General features: G+C 44.9%; 1 protein-coding gene across 2 annotated transcripts in view; it reads right to left on the bottom strand.

Moving 5' to 3' along the window:
• Positions 1-23,060, bottom strand: part of LOC138467543 (interleukin-20 receptor subunit alpha-like) — a 219,648-nt gene that overhangs the window by 21,407 nt on the left and 175,181 nt on the right. For both annotated transcript variants that reach the window (XM_069607653.1, XM_069607652.1), the window contains exons 4-6: positions 22,782-22,951; positions 20,266-20,410; positions 14,988-15,127 (exon numbers count right to left, since the gene is read on the bottom strand). In XM_069607653.1, coding sequence (XP_069463754.1) covers positions 14,988-15,127; positions 20,266-20,410; positions 22,782-22,951 — 455 coding nt within the window. The remainder of the gene's footprint in view (positions 1-14,987; positions 15,128-20,265; positions 20,411-22,781; positions 22,952-23,060) is intronic.

The raw sequence follows: 23,060 nt of genomic DNA, 5'->3' as shown, positions 1-23,060 counted from the left end.
CAGAACTTTTTCCCCGGTATCCACGCAATTTCCAGCCCCAAAATCATCCATCCTTCTTTCCCCAATTCCCTGAGCCCAGACAACCTAATCCGGGAGAGGGTAGGCCAAGGGTGGAGGGGTACCAAAATCTTCCCAATCCAGGGTATTACCAGAGAAGGGATAGCTACCCTTCCCGGGATCAGCCCAGGGGAGAAAATAGAGCCCTGTATCAGCCTGACGGGTTTCACAACTTGAGCGCCAGGTCCAAAATATGGCACGAGATCTGGGTCACATACTGAGGGCTCAACAGAACCCTCAGATGAGATTGCCACCGCAGAATGCCCCAAACTCTGGACCTGGTGCTCCAGAACAATGACGGGGGCAGCACCCTGATAACCCACTGGTTCCCAGGGAGGAGGCACAAGGGGAAGGGGGGTGTAAATCCTTGGAGGAAGCTTCCTTCCCAACTTGTAAACAGCCCCTGGAAAACCAGGAACCGGAAACAAAATCTCCTGCCCCTGAAAGCGTGCCTCCCAAGGGACAGAGGGGTGTTAGGAGAAACAAAGGACCCAAACAGACCCACTTTGTGGAGGAGGTACAGGTCTTCCAATTTGAGGGAGAGGGATCCTCGGAAGATCCTGGCAAAAGGATCTTCTCCTTCAGAGATGGGGGAACTCCTCCCAAGGAAAAATGTGTCCCAAGGGATGTCAATTCAGACTTGGGAGATGTGGAGACTGAGCTACCGCCGCCCATCATCTCATCCCAGAACCGACAATACCGAAATCCCCTGGTTCAAACCCATCCTGGTGACTGCCTCCAAAAAGGGGGGGGGGCGGCCCAGAACCGGAACCAGGGGAACCCACAATGGCTCTGATCTCCAGTTGCCAACTTTTTCTTTCAGATTCCCAAGGCTCTCCACAGAATTCTGCCCAAATCTCTTCGCTAGCAATGTCCAAAACCAGAAAGTTAGCCCACCAGTTGTCCAAAAATGTGCATTATCTGTGCCCCCTTGAGGAGAAGGAGGGAAGATACTATGCCCCGGTACAAGTACAGGGGCAGGGTACAATTTTGGCACTGGTGGACACTGGATCCCAAGCTACCCTTCTGTCCAAAAGGGCCTTTGAGGAACTAAATGCAGGAAGGGGGGAGAATTACCAAATTCCTCTCACCTCTCTTCCTGGACAACTGCAGAACTTTGACGGGAAGGAAATTCCCATTGAGGGGACTGCAGACTTGGACATTAAAATTGGGCGACACAAGGTGAAACACCCGGTCATAGTAGTGACTCCAGAGGGCACCCCTTGTTTACTAAGGAATGACCTCCTGAGAAGGTTGTCACCCCTAATAGATTGTGTAAACAAGGTCCTCTGGACCCAGACTAGACGACCAATAAAATTAAAACAGAGTGTCAACCATGTTAGTTTAAACGGCACCTGCCACATGGTTGAACAAAAATCTGACCAAGTAGAATTTCACTTCCAGAACAACCAAACTCCAGACATGACAGTAATAGCAGTAAGACAACAGACTGGTGATGGGGGGTCCTCTCTATTTCTGAAAATCAACCTTCCTTCCAGTTTAAGGTGGTATTCCACACTGGAAGGAAACACCCTGAAATTCTTTACTAATCCACAATCAGAAACTCCCACTCCTATAGTCCAGAAAGATGTGAAATCAGCTCAGAGCCTGGCTGATATTCAGCAAATTGGAGAGCAGTTGTTCATCCCTGTTCAATTAAATGATGGGAAGGACTCTGTTCTCGCTCGAGTGTGTGTGAACAACGGTAAGAGCTTCATCAGCGAAGCCATGTTCCGCCAACTCCCAAAAGATCCAGCCATTCCCACATTCAAACTGATAGACAAACGGGAAATGGACCTGGAAGCACCTAATTCCAAACATCTCCTGCCAAGCAGGTGTATGCTCAAAATCTCCATTGGCAACAAGAGCATAGTCAATAATTGTTGGGTCGTGCGAGACATCACTGCCGCCTTTTACTTAGGCAGTGACATTCTCAATAGCTTTGCCATTAGTTTGGACCTAATAAACTTCAAAGCTTGGTCCCGATTAGCGGATAATCCCATGTGCTTTGATAATCCAGAAAAAGCATTTAGGTCAGCTCAATTGCTACCTTATGCAGTCGAAAATTCAGATTAAAGAGGAAGTCACCATCCCAGAAAGGACCCGACAATTCTCCCTGGGAGTGAAAGTTAAAAGAGGACAAAAATTGAAAAACCCTGATGCTTATATCCATCTAAATGCTTCTCTCCAACAGCAAGGGTTAGGGGTAAACCCAACACCATTAGTCAACATAGAACATGACACCATTCCAATAAAGGTGGATAACAGCGACTTAAAGAGTATTACGCTAGCCGCAGGCACCATTATTGGAATGGCGATTGATGACCGACATTTCTCCATTGATTTAGGAAATGAACTGTTAGGACCAATCCCCAAGGACTGTTTTGACAGTGACAGTGAGGACAATACAACACCAGACAGGATTTTCACCCGGCATGGGGGGAACTTCCTGGTGTACACTTCTTGCCCTTATGGTAAGGAAGATGTGACTTGTGACTTCAGGAGGGATGAGGTGATTTTCCAGGTCCATGAGGGCTTCCTTTCCCACCTGAAGCCTCCAGTCCAAATCAGCACTCTGACCAGGGACTTCTCCACCCAGCTGGAGGAGGCCGCTGAGATAGCCAAACCAGAAGTCTTTCCAGGCTTCAGGCAGATGGTGGAAGAGAGAGTCAACCTAGCTGATGCCTGTGTGACTCTGGAACAGGAGCAAAAGTTGAAACAAGTTTTCTTGGATTTCCAAGATCTCTTTGCGGTAGACTCATATGACTGTGGTCGCACCGACATCCACACCACAACAATTCCCACGGACCCTGGAATGACTCCAGTGTTTGTGAATCAATATCGCTTGCCTCTCGCATCCATGGAGTCCCTTACTGAAATAATTAAGAACCTTGAGTCCCGGGGAATAATCCGTCCAGTCCACAGCACTTTCAATAATCCGGTGCTGGGAATATTGAAGCCAAACGGCCAGTGGAGACTCTGCGCCGACCTTAGGGAGCTCAACAAACGGGTCCATACTTCCCGATGGCCTCTGCCCTACATTGACCAAGGGCTGGCCCAGATTCAGGGGTCACAGGTATTCATAGCAATCGACCTGACCAATGGATACTGGACCGTGCCTGTCAGTAGGGAGGACCAATACAAACTGTTTTTTACCTTTGGGGGCCAGCAGTACACATGGACCCGGACTCCCTTCGGATACCTCAACTCCGGCAATGAATTCAACATTTTCCTACATAAGGCCATGCCCGACCTGGGTGCGAGGGGTAACCTGGCTTATGTAGATGATGTCCTCATCAAAAGTTCATCTGTGGAGGAACACATAGCGGAGATCCGTTATGTTCTGACACAGTTGAGGGCCGCCGGAGCAAAACTTTCCTTTCAGAAAGCACAGTGGTGCAGAACCCGTGTTAATTTCTTGGAGCATGAGATTACTCCTCAGGGTCTCTGTCCCCAAGAAAAGAAAGTGGAAGCACTCCAGAAACTGAAAGACCCCACAACTCTGCGGGAACTAAGGAGCCTCCTTGGACTGACTAATTACAGCAGAAACTTAAAATGTTGTCATTTTTTAATGCAAGCCCCCAGGAAGATCAGAGGCGAACAAGCATGGACCATAAGGAATATATAATGTGCACATGTAATTTCAACAAATTGTATATCTGGGAAAGATGTATTTGCATCAAATATAGATTTGTGGGCAAACTGACCAGGGGAGGATCCTCTGACCCATAAACAGACCTCATCATGATGACAATCCATTTCCTTCCCCCAATCATGGGATAGGGGAGAATTGGGCCAATGACAAGTAGAGAGGGGCAGGCTTAGCTAGGCCCAGGCACACACCCATTTTCAAAAGACATAAAAAGAGACTGCTGGGACAGGTAGAGACATTCAATTCCATTTGCTGCGGAGCATGCTGACCGACGACTTCACATCCAGAGATCCAACACTTAGACTTCCAAGGTAAACAGAGACTACAGAACTTTGAACCAAGAAGGCCCACTGCAAGCAAAAGTATTTGTCAGCAGGCCTCAAAATCATTTGCAAACTATTCCACAGCCGGGTGAGCTGTCTGAATTCTTTTGCCAAGGACTCTTGCCAGTACCCAGAAAGCAGTGTTACATCCAGAATCCAATTGATCCGGACCGGAAAGCAGAGCAGTATCCAGAACCAGAGGCCGCTGAAGCCAGAGAGGCTAGATCAGCAGAGCAGAGCTGACCCAGATCGCTGTGAGCAGAACCAGTGCCTGATTGTCCCACCGAGCAGACAGAACCGCAGCCGGACGTGTTGACCAGATCCGTGACGAGGCCTAGTTCAAATTTATATTGTGAGTACCTAGCAGAACTGTGCAGAACCAATCTCTTAGTTAAAATAATCTAATCCAAACTATTTTAACCTAAGTAGAACTGCCTCCTAGAAATCGTGTCATCTGTCATTTTTAAAGCCGCACAACTGTCACCTGTCAATTCTGCAGCTGCAAGCTGTCACCTGTCATTTTGATTTTACTTTAAATCCGAAAAACTACCTTTATTTAATCGTCCGTATCTCTGGAACCGTTTAGGCTAGGAACGAAATTTAACTTTCATCTGAAAGCTTAGAATCGCGATTCACGCACTCACGAAATTTACTGTGATTTGCGATTTTGGCTCAATTTCTCCACTTGTCAAAATAGCAGCTCCATTCTTTCTTTTGTTAAAATCCGTTTGCAACTTGGTAATAACTCATAGAGCATTGCTAAAGTGAGCCTGAACTAATACCAACACGTATCTCCCACTCACCCTGAATCTCTAGAGGGAATTAAAATCAGTTGGCACATTTTCCCATCCATTGCCATCACATTTAAAAAGCATTTTGGGCCTGTGTTTCAAACTCCTACCTGTTTCCTCTAAGCTTGCTGGGGGGAACTGAATTTCACATTGTATTTGATTGCATTCCTGAGAACTGTGTGCTCCTCTTTCCATCTCCTTCCATTTCTTACATTGCATAGGGGAGGGGGGTGAATTGCCAGAGAAAAAGTGATTATCTTATCTTTTGCTAAAATCATATCAAGTATTTCTGTACTGCATTTTATTCCTCATTGCTTTTCCCTTGAAATCATAAAAGTATTTTTGCTACTTTATCCATCCTATACTAACTCCTCATTGATTGTAAAGAAGTGTGCTAGTGCCAGATTACCCATTGTTGATCAACATCATATGTCTAAGTGTACTATCAGATATTAATTTATAGAAGTATGATATATATATTGTTTAAAATTTCAAATAAACCTTTTAATTTGCAAAACAAACCTACTTCTTGGCTCAGTGGGGTCAGGGGGATTCTAAGAGGGGGGTGTTATACAAGGGTGGTCATCCAGAGTACTGAACTGAATATAAAAATACTTCAATAAGGGTTTTCCTCAGCATCCCAGACTAGGCATTGACTTAGCTGTAGTGTTGATTGAATATTGCTTACAAAGTACATACAAATATAATAAAACCTCTACTGTTTCAGTATTTTTATATATAGACCACGTATTTCAGTGGGTCTAGGTTCCTGACAGATCTCTTGAGTGCGAGATCTAGGAGTTTCTATGTAGATCGACGTCACTAATTATTAGCTGGAGATTGTGGACAGAACTCTGTGTTTGTAGGTACTGCCCATCCTTAAGATGTTTCGGCAGATTGTGGAGTGGTCTGCCTTCATCTGGACCTGGTCGGTGGAACCCCTTGTATTAAGAATGAACTCCTCCACATGGGGCTTTTTGTGGGTGCTTCCAATGTGCTCGAATGCACCAATTAAGAGGGACTTCAAGTTGGGAGTCTGGAGGAGCACAATGCAATGGGTTGGCTCTCCTGTCTCAGACTCCTCTCTGGGATGGTCCCTGTGGAACAAACATCTGTCATATATTCAGTGGCAATGGGCTAGGGGACTTGGCCTGCTGGTGATGCGAACATATTAACACTGCAGAGGAGCATGATTGAAGGCAAACAAGGCGTGGAATTGCTTGCAACGTCTGTCATGTTTGCCGGGTGAAGGAGCGAGTGCTCGCCTCTCCCATTGATCTATAGACAACAATATTTTCTTATAGCAAAGACTTAAACTTTGAGTCATTTGCATACACAAAATTATTTTCCTAGCTGGCTCTAAACTGGTGGTGAATGTCTTGTGTTGGCTAGCGGGTGGTGTTGTGCATGAATTGGCTGAAAAGGTTAATTTTACTTCTGCATCTTAGGTGTGCATTTCTTTTTTCAAACTTCACCAAAGCTATGGTGGGATTAAAAGACTTGTAAAAAAACATTTCACCTAAGATGCACACAGGGCTCTTGCAGATTTTACAGGGCAAGTGAAATGTGACTGATATCACAAGGAATCAACGTACTAGTACATTTCGAGTAGAAAACTGTACCCTCTTTCCGAACCCTTATTCCTCTTACACAAGCCCGGATGAGTTGCTCCCCCCCTCACTCTAAATCTACCCAGCAAGTTAAAGACTGGTCAATTCTTCAGAGGGTTCTGTTGGATCACACTCGGATTATATTAGTTCTTGGAACACTTAGCTAAACCAGGGCCTTGGGTGGTCCTTAAATGCTGGGGGCAACTTTGAAACAGTAGATACTAATAAGAGAATTCTTGGCTATTACCCACGCCCCTTTCATTTTGTTTAGTACTTGCTAGGGGACCTTAAAGTCTTATCTTATCTGTGAGAAGACCTAGGGTGCACAAACTTAGAAAAATCAAGTAATGTAAACATTTCATAATTGTGGAGACAGTCTTATTAGAAGGGGCATAGACTACATGGGTCAATACAACATGCAATAAAAACGAATGACTATTAACAAAATGAACAGAAGAAAAGTCAGAATAATGCCAACCTACCCTAGGATCTCTAATACATTTCTGATCACAGACATCTTTCAATTTCAACATCACAAACGGAACTACTGGGTATTTGGACCCTGTATTCATTGTCTAGCATTCACTCAACTAGTTATAAACCAATATTGACCAAAACAAGGATGTCATTAAAAAGATACTATGTCCTCTGCATGTCAACTGAATGGTCCATTAATGCCATAAAGAAGAAATCTTATTCTCATATATCTCTCACAAAAGCTTCCGGTTGAAATCCTGGCCAGGGTGAATTTAGATGTGAAAAGCCACTTTAACAGGTATATCTTGGAACATAAACGAGCCAGAAAAAAGGCCCACGCTCTTGGGCTTATCGAAGGGCAGCGCAACTCGTACAGGCCAAAATGTGGAAGCTATAGAAGAGTATCAGGGGCTGAAGCCATGCTTCGAAACTTGGCCTTGTGTCACTTGGATGTTAGAAGATCATAGTTCATAAGAAATACATTTAAGGCATGGATAGATAGCTGAAATGGTTCAGTTGATTAATGTGTATAGGGGTGAGGTGGGTGAAGCAAACACTTGCAGTCTTGTGTGATCAATCTAACAGGGCTTGTGGACACATGATGACTGAAATGATCTAGGAGGCGGCTCTGGCCTGAAACAGGAATAGTGAATCACGCGCTCCCTGATGCAAGGAAGTGAAGGCATCCCACAGACCAAGAAGCTCTCAGGGGGGGGGGGGGCTAGAGATGCCAGACATCAGCAGTCCTCTTCCTATGGCCTCAAAGCAAAGGTCAGTGGTGGAATATGTGTGCTCCCGGACCCTCCAATAAGCCACTCCTTAAAAGTACCCATTGCAACCCCATTGCGCAAGATCCCAGAAGCTCCAGACGTGTAGCTCGATTCAACCAATGTTCCAATTATTAGCACATATGTTACCCTCAATGACTTGTACATAGTAATGTTGCTTTCTAGTTTGATTCACACCCTATAGAAAAATATATAGGGCTCCATATCCTGAACTGGGGACGGGAGTTGCTCTGAGAAGGAGATTTAAAGTAGCCACACATACTGTTAGAATGCACTGGCCAAGATAAGATGAGAAATACTGCACACCACTGACCAGGGCCCTTCATCATGACACATGGGAAGAGCCATACTATGTATGGGCTGCCCCATCCCAGCCCTCCAGAGGCACATCGATGACGCCATGGACTTGTAGCACATGGCCCTTCCCTCAGCTGGATGTTAAGGACTCAGAGGTATGGGGAGTAACCAAGATTGGGTAAGGTCGAGGCCGAGAGTTGAGGAGTGTCCAGTATTATTGGAGTGCGTCACGCGTGGGGTAGGCTGAGCTTCACTATGGTGCTAATGCTAGACACCTTTTCTTCTTGTGGGTTAATTTCGTAAAATAAACCTTGCTTGCTGTAAGGCTCAGGGCTGCCAGTATCTCCTTTTCAGATGCAGGTGTGACTGGAAGACAAATGAGTGATTGATTGAGGTGGCAGCCCGCAGAAGGGGCACGACTGCTTGTCATCCAATCGGTGCAAAGGTCAAGGACCCCCTGACTAGAAGGGCGATGTATGCTAGGGTCCCAGGTTCACAGAGCAAGGTGAGGAGACAGAGGGCCAGTGTGAGCCCGTCCCTGTCTCTTGGTGGAGCAGCCAAAAAGGATGCAGTGCCAAATGTGGCCTGTATTGACACAGATGCTGTTGCTGTTCCCGACAAATCAACAATGTTCTTTTCCTCCCATGGATAAAGTTAGAGCTCATATCAAACACGCCCTAGCCATCGACGACACGCTCACATTCTGGGCAATTAAAGGAAACCGGACGTCGAACAACCTTCCGTCACTGCAAATCAAATATTTTTTGTAACGAAGATACTTTTCGGACTCGGAAACAGACAGGAAACTTGGCAAACAAAAGGAGTGTATGCTTTTTTGGGTACCAAAACCCATTGCTCTACAAACCTTTGTTCCTTAAAATAGTAGCTAAACCTCCAATCTTCTTGGCTTGGCCATCGTAGGGTAATTACTCTGCTAAAGAAAGGATCTGTGTTAAAAGACCGAATAAAAAAGCCTGAGTCCCAAAAGCCCAATTTGTTTTTTCTTTTTTCCCATTTGTCCGCATATATATGTGGGGGAGACCCCCCTCAAGCCCCCCACCTTACCCCTATACATTTTTTATTAACTTTACCCCCCCACATATATATATATATATATATATATGTGGACAAATGGAGCCGGGCTTTTGGGCTTCAGTCTTTTTGCCCTCAGTCTTTTTGGGTGTTTCCCTAAAGAAATCTGTGAGATCTTCTGGGGCCGATGTAAGTAAGCCATTTGCGAAGAAAGCTTCAGAGACACAGAGAAGCCATGCTCTAATATCAAGCCCTTTTGTACAATGTTAATTCTGAATGTGGAATTGGAAATGGTGGGAAAAGATGTTAAAAGGGGTCAGGGGAGACAATCTGTTTACACATTGGGACTATGCACCAGATGTCTCCTTTTTTATTGCAAGTAAAGAAACCATTCAAAGAGCCTATTTCACCCTAATGATCTATCCAGACTAGGAGGCAGGTCTTCTGACTTCTGGAGGGATTCTCTCCATCCAAGCAACATTGGACACATATATCAGGGTCCCGCCCTAAGCTACATGTGTTTTGGGGAGAGGTTTGAATCAAACTGGAATCAACGTTTGTGGGGCAGTTGCCCTCTTTGCTGAAAGTGTGGTTTTTTTTGCTGATGGGTATACCATTGCTGAATTTCTAAGCGGTGGAAATAAGGTTTGAGGGGCTCGCAGCTGACGCTAGTCTCCATGTAGGAAGTAACAAGGATGGGCCGTCTAAGTGATCACGGCTTTAGCGTCCCACTTTGCATGTGGTTATTATGAGACCTTAGAGACACATTATGTGATCAAATATCTTGTTTAAACTAATAACCGGAGATAGGTTTTGCCATCTCGTTACATTGCTGCAATGTGGCGATTTGTGCAAAATGGTAGTGTGTTCCTTTGTATGGGTCCAAACGATAATATAAGTTTAGGCAGAAAGCATGTTGCTGCCAGCATGTTTCTTGGGCCCATATAAGTGGAACTAATGACATGCCAACCAACAGTACGTTTGTGTGTAGGCAAGATCTCATCAGAAAAGTGGGCCTGATTACGAGTGTGTAGGCAAGATCTCATCAGAAAATTGGGCCTGATTACGAGTGTGTAGGCAAGATCTCATCAGAAAATTGGGCCTAATTACAAGTGCTCCGGCGTGATAAAAAATGCCCGAAAAAATGCCTGTAGTTTGCCGGCAGGGGCTTTGACCTGCCAGTAGTTCAGGCCCTTCCCGGCAAATCATTGCTGCAATAACCAGCACCGGTACTACCGGGGGCAGTTACTGTGGCAAACCCATTCCATGGAGTCCTATGGCAGTCCATGGAATGGGAACTTACCGCCATTGCCAGGAACCATAACATCCTGGCAAATACCGGGAAATCAGGCACCAGTAACGGTAATACGAGTTTGCCAGTAACCCACCAGATTTACAGCCGGTTTACCGGCAAACCCTGAGTGAGACCTAATGTGTGGCATACATTAACCTATTATTCAGTCACAGCTTGTACACAAATCTGTGCACTCTTGTCATCTAAGGGCCTCCACTGTTGCTGCTGGGTCTTGTTTTATGTGTGTGTGGTGTGGTTTACTATTGTACTGCTAGATCTGTGCCAAGCTGTAGTTTTCATTGAACCAGCTTTGAGCAGGCCTTTGGTCAAGCAAATCTAATACATGGTAGTATGCCAGTTCTTATGCCCAGTGCTGGGCTTTCATGGTCTTGAAATTATCGGACTCCATGTTGGTGTTAGTGACATTTAAAGTTCGTGTTCATCGAGTACTGGACCTGATGTAATGAATACCTTGCAGCTAAACTTCTTGATCCATAGTTGTTGATATCAGGGACTTTAATTGCCATCTAAAAGCAGTGTCTCAATGTGCTACATTTTAGGTACGCAAACGACCTGAAGGAAGGATCAGGCTCCCCCACCGCCCCCCTCTAGTCTGAAATACAATACGCATTTAGGATGCCTAGTTTCTCATATAGAAGCTGTGTAGACACCATCGGACCCATTCAGTTCGTATTCTTTCCTTGTTTGCGATCCACACCGTGTTAAAGAATGTAGCCCACCAGGCACACATCCTCTGGTCACAGCTGCTATTATAACCCAGAAACGCATCCTGCACCAGAAGTTGGTGTAAACTCTTGGGAGAGAAGACAAAAATACACATTGCTTACTGACAGGTTTCACAGAACAGAAGATCGACATTTTTTAAACTTCATAATTTTCTGAATAAAGTAAAGAGGCAAAACGTAAAAACAGGTATAATAATAACACTGGAATGCATGAATTCATCAGGGTGATTATAGGGAAGAGGGTTCAGATTATAATAGAGTTGGGGTGTATCAATGCACAGAATGCGTGACGTCCGTGCATGTTGCCCCTAGCAATGGCATTCTAGGGTTTGGGGCAGTTCCCTTGAGGAGGCAGGTGGAGTAAATAGTTATTTCATGTCTGTGGGTTTCACGTTCATTGGCAGCACTGGAATATAGTCTCCCTCTGTGCCGTGAGTAAGGGAGACTGTCCTGAGCCAGTTTTGATGCAGTAGCAGATTTGCTCTTCCAATGTTCGCCGATACATTTGCACGGCCTCCCCGGTAGAAGGCCAACTAATTTCCGGGCATGTGTGAGTATACTCCTTGTCATGTTTAACAGAACGATTAGAGGGGTCAAGAGGCAGTTCCTTCCCGAATAACAAACTCACGATTTCAAATACCTGGGACCAGAATCTCTGAACCTTATTACAGGGCGAGGCTAGATGAATGAAGTCCCCCTCTGCTGCTGTGAATAGACCTGCTTCAGGCAGGCAGACGAGGAATGTATTTGATGGAATTACTTGAACTGATTGAGCTTAAAACCAGCCCTAATGGAGATGTCCTTAACTCACCTGCATGCCAGGCTTTCTCTGTTATAGTCACTGTTAGGGTTCGTCCCCATTTTGTTTTCAGTTGTACGAGGATTGCCGCTTTGGCCTTGTTCAGTCTAGTGTATAGTTGCAGGACCAGTTTACCATCCCCTTGTGCTGCAAGTGTGCCATGGAGGGTGCCCATCATGGTTGGGTGCAAGGGAAAGGATTGGAGAGCAACGGATGATGCATTCTTCAGGCTAAATTGTAGGAAGTTTTCTAGTGGGGGCACGCCCCCTTTAGTTTTCCATAAGTATCGTGTGATGAAATTTGTATCCGTAAACAGGTCGGCCCTGATCTCTATCCCCAACTTGGCCATCGTCCTGATGTATAGTGTCTCTGATGTGATAGGCAGTCCTTCCATGTGGTTTGCTTGGAATACAGACACTGAATCCCTGTTATCTTGGTCATTCCTTCCCATGCTGTGCATGTGAATCCGACAGCATTCCTTCCGCCTCTAGCGCTCCTAATCCCCTTCAGGAATATTGTTTTGAATAATGCACGGGTCGCTTTAGCCTGCACCGATTTGAACGTGAGGTCTTTCAGGGATCAGGTTGTACCAAAATTATAAGTAATATGCCTGTGCGGCTAAGTAATAGTTCTTGAAATCTGGCATAGCTATCCTGCCCATCTCCAGCGTTGCGCTTATTGTGTCCCACCCAACTCTCACCGCTTTCTCCGTCCAAATACATTCGGGTAGAAAGCTTCTTAATAAAGCAAAGAATTTTTGAGGTAAGATTTGGGGGACGTTGATGAATATGTATCGGAATTTGGGGAGGAGGGTCATTTTAATTAAGGCTATTCTTCCCTGCAGTAACAGGGGGAGCCATCTTGCTTTCACTGTAAGGTGAGTTGATGTGGCTAGCGGACCCTATGACTAGACAGCAGGTACTTTCCAATTGTCAGACCATCGTCAAATCTCTTAGTGCTGGCGATTAAGGGAAATAGGATTGACCTATGCACGTTGATCCGGCAGCTGGAATACTGTCCAAAGTCATGAATGGGCTGCATCACTGGTGCTAAGTTGTGTTCTGGGTTCTTAAGAAACAACACCCTGCCGTCGGCATACATCAAAACCAGCACCGTATGTGTATATCATTGTATTCCATTGTGCCATTGCTTAGTCCACAGCGAAGTAGCAAAGGTTTGACCGCTAGGGAAAGAGCATCGGGAAAGGGGACAACTCTGTTTAGTTCCTCTAAGCAGTGGTAGCACTGTGGATTGGCTGTTATTTGTGTGTATTGCAGCAGAGAGGCATTAGTATAAAAGGGCTATTATCAATATCAGATAAGGGCCTAGTCCCATCATTTTCAGGACTTAAAATAAAAATGCCCATTCCAAAAAACAAAATGCCTTTTTTGGCTTCCAGGAGGATTGATCCCGGTGCCCCCACCGAGCAATAAACAGTTGGATCCTATTTGTGATTATTTTATCCAGGAATTTGTAATCTGTAATAATCAGCTTTATAGGCCGATAGGACCTGTCTGGCTGTTTCCCGAATTTCAAGAGGAGAGTGATAATGGACTCATTCATTGTTCTGTGGAACGTCCCACCTGCCTCTGACCTCCCGATACACCTCTAGGAGATGTGGGCTTAACATTCGCTTGAAGGCCCTATAAAGCTCCATGGGGAGTCCATCAGTTAGTCCTGTGGGTGTGGTGCCCTCCATGTGTCTGAGGGATCAAGCAGCCTGCACAGCTGCAAAGCTGATCGGGCAGAGACAGTAAGAGAACGAGGAACCCTAGAGAGTATGTGTTCAGGTCGCACTCCACCCCCAACCTGCTCGATATCAATTCACAATATTCAGGAGAGTCAGTGTTTGGTGCATATAAGTTTGCCAGCATGACTTTTCAGACAGCAATACTTCTAACCACCAACAGCGATTGCCACTCGGGGTAGAATAGATCTGATAGTGTTCAAAGTTAAGAGAGGGGTGGATCAAGGTTGTGACCAATCTAGCTTGTGTTGAGACAGAGCAAATATACCTATGACAGCCCCACTGCTTTTCGATGCCCGATTCCTTCGACGGCACCAGTTGCAAAGCCACCTGTATTCCAAACCTTCCTAGCCTTGATCGGATGGCGAAGACCCCTGATGTGCCATGTCAGATCATTCATTTAAACATCACACTGGTTTGGCATAGCTCTTTTTGATTATTTGCCGACACAAAGTCTCCCAAGGCTGGAGGAGAGGCATTGATAGTAGCAAGCATCCCCCCCGTCATATGGTATAACTTCCATTCCTGTTCATGCCCACCCCCCTAAGTACAGTGGATCTGATGTTTTCAACAGCATTCCTAACATTAACAATACCATTCATTTGCCCTCCCCCTCCCTCACTGACAAATGTAACTGGTCAGTGTAAGTCCCTCTCTCTGAACAAACCACCCCTTAACACAAGCCCAATCAAGCCCTTAGATTGAGTATTCGGTGAAATCTTGCGAATTGATGGATATTACTCCACCAACGTGGCTTCAGGTTCGATGTGATGGCTTCTCCAAGGATTAAGATTTCTCTGTTAGGGGACTGAGGCTTTAAAGTGTCCATGAAGTTAGATGCTGCTTCGTGGTTATCAAAGAAATGATCTTTGCCCTGGCAAGCATCACAGCCTTGCAGGGAACATCATTCCATATTTTACATTTTAGCTCTCAACATCATCTTGACACCTAGGAAGGATACCCTGGAGGCTTATACGGCGAGTCTGGTGGCGCCAAAGCCGTGGGGAGGCCCCAGTCTACACCACAGGATCCCTTGCTCGTTTCTTTCCTCAGGTGGAGGAGAGAGGCCGCAGGGTGCCGAAGGGTCTGGAGAGGACGCAAGTTTGCTGTGTTGGCTGATTTCCTGCAGGATGTGAGGGCTTCTCACAGAGAACGCTATGGAGCGGCCATCATGATCGGACTCTCGAGCGCCCCTAACAAGAGATCACATTGAGGCAACCCTTGAAGCAACTGACCACAGGGCCTTTTAGGTAACATAACACCATGGCAAATTGAACTGGTTTTGTATACTTTTGTAGTGTGTCCCCCACTGACATGAAATCTGGGGGTTATGCTTAAATTAAAAAACACATTGTAGGATGCCTCCAAACTTACCAGGTTTTGAGGGCTTTTCTCTTCATCAGCATGAATGTACCTGTACACTGCGTAGCCTATCGCGGAGGTAAGAAGGACTGCAAGAACAGCAGGTAGAACATAGCCGAAAAGGATTGTAAGTGTCAGCTGTTCAGTGGTGTCTAACAGAAAAAGGAAAATACAAGGCACTGCATTATTTTAACATTACCTACCATATTTGGCAAAGCAAACAAACGTAAACAATATTTTGGCTCACTTCCAGGGCTTTAAGTGGGTGGGGGCTAGCTGGAGCAGATCCCCAGCAGGCTCAGAAATATGGTTCTAAGACGGGGCACTGCCGGGACTCCCTCTTATCCCCTTGCAGCCCAGCCCACTAGAGCCCAAGGCTTTTTTTCTAAAGCCTCAAGCTCTCACTCATGTACGAGTGCTTCAGGCTTAAAAAAAAATGGCTTTTTGCATAATGGTGCCGATGGCATCAGAGATGCCGGTATGCCGGTGCCACCATTATGAAGAAAAGGTGAGGCCGCTGGAATCCAAGAATCCTAAAGCCTGAAGCTCCCACTCATTTGTGGAAGCTTCAGGCTTTAGGAAAAAAGGTCTCTGTTTCCAGCAGGCGCCCCGTTTTAGATTTAATGGTGGTGCTGTGCCTTGCAAGGCATTTCTCCAGCCAAGAGATGCAGCGATCTCTTAGCTACAGAAATACTTGGTGAGGGACATTGCCACCATTAAGGCTGAAAAGGTGAGGCACTGCCCACTGCTGGGCACCCCTTTTTTTAATAGATGCAGAGATCAGCACCCTGTCTCACCCAAAGGGGGAGAGGGTGCTGATCTCTGCGAAGAGCTGACTGGCGGGTCGGAGGAATGTCTGTAACTCATTAAGCCGGGTCCCGTTAAGGGGACTTGGCTTGCTGAGGGCCATCTGCTCTCTTTTGACCTTCGTTTTAATAAGGGTTCATTGCACTTTTTGCCTCTCTTCGAATTGCGTACGCTGGCTTTGGCTATTATAGATCAGTCTAGCGTCACCATTAAGGCTGAAAAGGTGAGGTGCTGTCCCCTGCTGGGGCCCTGCTAGGCACCTCTTTTATTAATAAATGCAGAGATCAGCACCCTTTGGCTTTTATAGACACCGGTCTCATTCCACAAGAATACGGAATGATGAAAATACACCCCCCCACCCCCCAATGCAATAGAAATACATGTTGGCGTAGTGTGTCCATGCAGCAATTCTGTCATATGGCCTGATATTCTGCTAAGGCCAGCCTCTCTTCCTGGGCAGAATGTTTGCTTTCTGCTCAGTTACAGTGGATGACGCTATTGGCTCACCGCGGCTAGAGCATCATTCGGCCATTCAGAGCATCAGACAGTTCCCCTTGCCAGTTTGGCATCGATGCTCCTTGCATTAGACTTTCTGGTAAATTCAACATCTTTTAACTTGAGTCTGTTTTCACTTTCTATAGCCCCCATTTAACTTCATCAAAAGGTTTGGGCTCTCTGTTGCCTCATCTGATGTTGGGTGACCAGCTATCTAGTTTCCATTCTCGATGGACAGTTGTCTTCTCCTCACACTGACGATTTCTCAGCATTTGTCCGAAATAGAAATGTGCCTCGCATTTCCCATGGCCCTAAAATCATTGGACGCCCCTAGGAAGGCTATGAGCCTGTTCCAAACACTGCACCAATAGATTTAGTTCCCATTGCGTGCATTATTAATGTCAGATTACTGTATCAAACACTCAAGTGTCCATTCGAACAAGTGCCTACTACATTGTCTTGTTTCTCTTTACCATTCTGAATCTCTGGACGCCATTAGGTTTAGGGGCTTGCACTATTGTGCTTCTGCAGAATTGTGTTTTTATCTCCCTTTCTTCTGCTGCAGCATATTCCGGCCTTATGAATGGCTTTATGCTCAATATTTAGTTCTAACCTGTATTCTATGATATGCGTTTACATCTGCCCTCAAACTACATACTTCATTTAGTTTCTCAATTGGTATCTCTACATAATTCTGAGTTTTGGCTATTAGATAGCCCGATTGCATTTGAGTACAAATAGGGAGAAATGGCATGTCAGGAGGGACACAAAGCTTGTAGCTGCTGTTTGGTTATTTGCCCACCCATTGGCTGCCCAGAGCCATGCGAATCCCTATGGCCATTCCCACCCAATTCCTGCCCCTCCAGGCCAAAAACACCTGCTCATGGGAACTCTTTGAGCTTGCTTTAAACAAGCCTTACCATCAAACTTTGCACTCAAACTGCCTGCCCGTGTTTTTTTCAAAGCAGTCTTCTGAAGGTTAATGACTTAATTGGAGCTGTAAACCCTTTAATGGGGTAATATCTTCAGCCACAAGATTTATAAGCACTAATAATGTCCATCAGTGACGTCCTGTTAAAATCAAACATTGCCAAAGCCAACCGTGTTGTCCTGTGTATAGGTATTAGGAACTTGCCAGGCACTGCTATTGGATACCCAGGTACTCGCGCCATTTTCCAGCTGCTACCATCAATGGGTGGTTAATGTTTATGTTTATGTTTATTGAGTTTATGTAGCGCTTTACTCCAAAGCGCTTTACAGTATAGCAACAGTACAAAAAAGACAGAAGCATATTTACAAACTTGAAACAAACCAGTGTTACAGTATACAGAACAATTTGCTCGAGGGGGGGGGGGGAAGATCCCGGAGGTCTTAACGCCCTTGGGTGGTTACAGCATCAAATATGGTCATCGGGAGGAGGGGGAGGGAGGGAGGGGAAGGGGGCAGGGGTATGGGGGAGAGGTAGGGATGGAGAGCCAGGGGGGAGTGGAGAAGAAGGGCTTTCAGGGAGGAGCAGAAAGATGGGTAGGTGGGTGTGGAGCGGATAGGGAGAGGTAGGGAGCTCCAGTGGAGGGAGCGGAAGCGTGAGGAGGCACAAGGGGTTAGGGGTACAGTGAGAAGGTAGAGGTCAGCTGAGCAAAGAGGGCCGGAAGGAGAGTAGAATGAGGGGAGGGAGGAAAGTCATGGAGAGATTTGTAGACTAGGCAGAGGAATTGAAATTTCAGTTGTGGAGCCAGCGAGTTGAGAGAGTGATGTAGAACTATATTCTCGAGGGCAGAGGAGACAAAGTATGAATAGAGGAGTGATAGATGGATTTTAGGGGAGTCAGGCGAGAGATAGGAAGGCCAAAGACAAGAGAGGAGCAATAGAAGAGACGGGAGAAAATAAAGGAGGAGAGTAGGAGTTTAGAAGCATGAAAGGTGAGGGAGGGGCGGATCTTGCAGATGTTGAAAAGGTGGTGCTGACAGGAACGACAGGTTAGAGAGATGTGGGTGGAGAAGGAGAGAGAGGAGTGAATATGAAGGCCTAGGTTGCGGGCATAGGTCGAGACTGGAAGATTGGAAGGTGGAAAGTGGATGAAAGGAGGAGGGGAAGGTGAGAGTGTGTTAGGAGGGAAGAAAAGCACTTCAGTCTTGTCAGGATTGAGGGAAAGAAAGTGGGATGACATCCAGTTTTTTATGGCCATGAGGCAGGAAGAGAGAGTGTGGTGGAGGTCGGAAGTGAAGGACGAGAAGGAGAGAAAGAGTTGGGTATCATCCGCGTAGAAGTGGTGGGAGATGCTGAAAGAAGAGATGACGGAAGCGAGGGGGGGGTATAGAGAGAGAAGAGGAAAGGTCCGAGTACAGATCTCTGGGGAATGCCATATTTCAGGGGGAGAAGCTGGAGGAGGTGCGGCCACCCCAGGAGACAGTAAAGGATCGGTTGGAGAGGTGAGAGGAGAGCCAGGAGAGGATAGAGCCTTTGAAGCCAAGGGAGGACAGAGTGCTAAGAAGTAAGGGGTGATCTACAGTATTAATAACACTATGGCAGTGCCTTTTCCATGCCTACACAAAAGCCCAAACTGGTGGCATTGCCAATGCTTGTTTTGTAATGGGGATCAGCTTCAAGGAAGTTCAAAATGTTCTGTGTCCTCTGAGTCCTGGAAGCGCACGGCCTACGGCAGTGCAAACTTTCCTGCAGTGCACCACCTGTGTGGACTTCCTGCATTCTGTTTCCAAAAAGATCCACCTCAAAGTGAGATATACACCTCTCTGCTTCCTTTAAATTGGACTATAACTAGGACCCAATCTCCTATTGAACCCCCAACACGACGCACAGATCGAAAATGCTTATTAATTCATGTCTTTATTTGATGTAGATTCATTTCCACGCTTTTACCCCTGCTGGTCGCGCCACGTGCACACGGATGCCTTTGTTAAACGTTGAAATGAGACTTATTTTTCAGAAAGTGCAAACCAGTCACTCTCTACCTGTCTAAATCTTTTGAGAACAAAGACCTAAAGGTACATAAAGTTGCTATTGCATATTTAGTTGCCCTGCCCAACACTGACTTTTGCATGGCCAGCAGCATTTATCGTGATTGTTTTTTCTCATTTCCCTTTCTGAATTGAGGCGCACTGACGCTGAAGCTTTGAATTTGTTTTTATTGATATTGTGCCTGTCCCAATCGAACCCGTTTTTCCAGGTCCTGCCTCTATTGCCCTAAAACAGGTTTCTCAGTAATTACACAAAAAAACAATCCTTTTATGTGTATTTGTTTTGAATTTATCATTTTTCAAGTCCTGGGATTGTCAATTAAGGTGTTACGCCTGTCTTAATGCCTTCATTCACGCTCAGCAGCACTCCGAACAGGAGTTACGTCACTGTCTCACTTTTGCTCTCCATCTTCTAAACCGACTTGGTTTTCTGACAATTTCCTGCTGGCATAAAACCAGTGAATTCCTATGGAATTTACACCAGCAAAATGCAGATGGATTCCATAGAAATTAATTGTAAACTGCGCTGGGTAGGGCAAAAGAGAGGCGTAAAGAGGGCGCCCCCTTTACACTTCTCTTTTGCATTCGACAATGCAAATTGTGAAGATTGCGAAGCGTGGACCTGTTTGCAGAAGCGGGGCCCACCAGGCAGTCCTAGCATGAAAGCACACTTGCATTTATAATTTTACTGATGTATAAAAATGTTTTTATATGGGAAAGTGCCATTGAAAACATTTTTGTAAATGAACCCTGTTTTTAATAAAGATTGTGCCATTTCTAGATGTATAATCTTTTACTAGTGCTAATAGTTAAGACCGTAACATATTTTAATTTGGTATGTAACAATGTGTTGTATTTTGTCGGCGATTCTTTTTGAAGTTGTAGACTGTTTTGTCCATTAATGAACACGCTGACAAAACTTGGAATGAAAAAAAGAATGGCTGAAGCATGAAACAGTTGTATTGTGCTTTGGGCTGAATTAAGTAGCGCAACGGTTGTCTTGCCAACCTTACCTGGCAGTGTGGTCGCGCATACGGCTTCTGAGGGCAAGCTGGCCCTATACGGTCCATGGATGAAGCTCTCCACAGTTATACAGTAGGTCGAATTGGGCTCTAATTTGGTTACATTCAGAGAACTGTTTCGGTCAGTCCAATTCCACTAGAAAGAAACGTAGGCAGTTCATGTTCAAACTCGAGAGGAAATCATGTTTATACACAGTAAGAAACACATGCAAATGTAACATATTTAACACTCCATTTTACATGATTCCCTTTTCTTTTTTAAAGATTACTCGTTGAGATTTCAAAAAGTAATTTGCATTGGAAGGCAGATGGCCCATTCAACTACTTTAAAATGTATTTACGTCATGGTGAAAGACTAATTCTTATGGTACCTTGACAAGCATTAAAGTAACAAAGAGCTGACAAGTGGTGACCTTCTAACATGCACCGGCATAGGAGGAGGAGTAACACTGGCATAATCGGAACAACAGCTACAGGGGTTTCCGCTTAAAGGCAAGAGGAAACAGGATTGAGCATCAGCAACTCCTACAGTGCAGGACATCCAGTGCCGATCATCCTTCTCTGACAAAACTGAATTACAGAGTTCTTTACCATTTACAAAGAGCAGAAAAAACATGTTTAAGGGGTGCTTACTCAGACCTTGATTTTGAGTGGCGTATTCTGTAGTGTGCATTTGGCACAACAGCAACTAGAGTTACTTTTGTCATTTTAAGTTATTCTGCCAACTCTTTGAAATAGTGTATATTAGTTTTGTCCTTTTTGAAGGGGTGGTCAAGACATGGCAAGGAATCATACTGAAGCAATGTTGCTAGCAGGGAACAAAGCCCCACTATACACGCCTTTGATACCAACTGCATTCTTTCATGTTAGACAGTGTTATCAGGGAGGACAGCATATTGTAATACATTTAGTGAAGGTGAATGTTTTCCTCAAAGATTCACACATGCTCCGAAGCAGGTGGGAATGCTTATTATATGATGATTTCTGTCTGGTAATGGTGCTTTTCCTAAGAAAGCGGGAGCCTAAAACATGCTTACGTATGACAATAAGGAAACCCATCAGAACTGAGAGATGTGAAAGTGAGCATAGCTACACACTAGGCAAGAAGCCTTCATCGTAAAGACATGCACTCTGAGGCAGGTGGAAACGCTTATTGTAAGATGACTTCAGTCTGCTAACAGTGCTTTTCCTAAGAAAGCGGGAGCCTAAACTTGCTTACATATGCCAAAAGGGAAACCAGTCAGAAGTGAGAGATGTGAAGGTGAGCATATCTACACGCTAGGTGAGGATCCTTCATTGTAAAGATATGTGCAGTAAAGGCTAAAGCCTTAACTTGCACAAGCAAGAAACAGTATTTAAACATGGCAGTCTGCATTATCTCCTCACTATTATAATGTAGTATTGTGCAAGGGGAGTAGATACAATGTTCAATTCCAAGTCCATGTTCATTATATTCTACTCATGACTACCTTGTTGGTCATTTTCATGATTAAAAGCTTCAAGTGTAACTCTAGAAGAATTTCTTGTATCCTTATGTTTAGCTGTGTTTATGGCAAATGCTACAAAAAGAACTTTGACTGATCATATAACTTGGCTAATTCTGCAAATGCTCTGCTGATCTGATCCCCCCCTTGCTTTGTGCCCTTCCTTCTCTCCTTCTCCAGGTGGATCCTTTTCCCCATCCCTCACCTCATATTACTTCTCCTCATGATTACTTCTTGGGAGATGTATTAACCCATCTGAAAAAACAGGCACCCTACTAGCCCCTGTAGGTATAGTCCTGCTGTTGACAAGGTAAGAGAATTGCATTTATTGCAGCTATTTTAAGATTTTTTACATTGAAGCGAGGGTCAGTTTTTGCATTAAGAACGCTCATAAGAATGTGTCTCTATTCCTCACTCTGTAGTAAAACAGGTACATACATTTGTACAGTTGCAAAAACAAAAAAGAATAAACTAAGCAATATGTAGTCTACATCGTTTGTATTAATAATTAGGGAATTGTTTTTTAAAGTGACTTACATTTATCTTAAGTGAGTTAACCTTTCCCGTTGGCTGAGGTTTACAAATGTCAACTTGTGTGAGTCAACATTCAGGTCAATTTAATAGGACGTGAATCGTCATTTTGCTAGTCAGCCTCTTGTAGTGTTGGCATCTTTTGAACATGGAACCGTATGCAGCTCAATCCTAGATCCCTATCCTAAAGCAGTGTAATGGTGAAAGTAATCTCACTTCACTCATCCAAGATGGCTGACCAGCTGGGAACCTCATTCATGGTCTAACTCACCTACAATGTGTATTGGATGAAAATGAAATTGATATTCACTATGTATTGAATCTCCTGGCAGCCACTGTTTCTTTTCAAGCTAATGCATATTCTCACTAATGAACAGCCCAAATATGGTGGCCCACTTCATGTCATGCCAGCTTGCAGATTCTTATGGGAGGAGGGAGAAAACTTAAAATGTGTAAGTTCATTTGTCAACACATAGTTACATTTTAACTTACCTGTCTCTTTGTTTTTGTGTTCAGTATGGAGACTTTAAATTCCACCAGAGGGAAAATTTGATACAATGATTTGTCTCCTGGGTTTCTGTTCCATTTTTCAGGTGGAGAAAGACTTATGGAAATGCATCTATCACCAGGTGACAGTTTGACTGCTGGCGGGTCAATTTTACCTGGAAACCAACACAGGTAAAGAGCATCAGACTCAGAATGAAAACATCAGGTCCTCAACACAGTTTATTTAATACATTAGAATTTGGATTCATATGGTGTTAAACACCT

The sequence above is a fragment of the Ambystoma mexicanum genome, chromosome 4q, assembly GCF_040938575.1.
Source record: "Ambystoma mexicanum isolate Mex_15411 chromosome 4q, UKY_AmexF1_1, whole genome shotgun sequence".
NCBI lineage: Eukaryota > Metazoa > Chordata > Amphibia > Caudata > Ambystomatidae > Ambystoma > Ambystoma mexicanum.
This window is presented reverse-complemented; position numbering and strand designations above follow the sequence as displayed.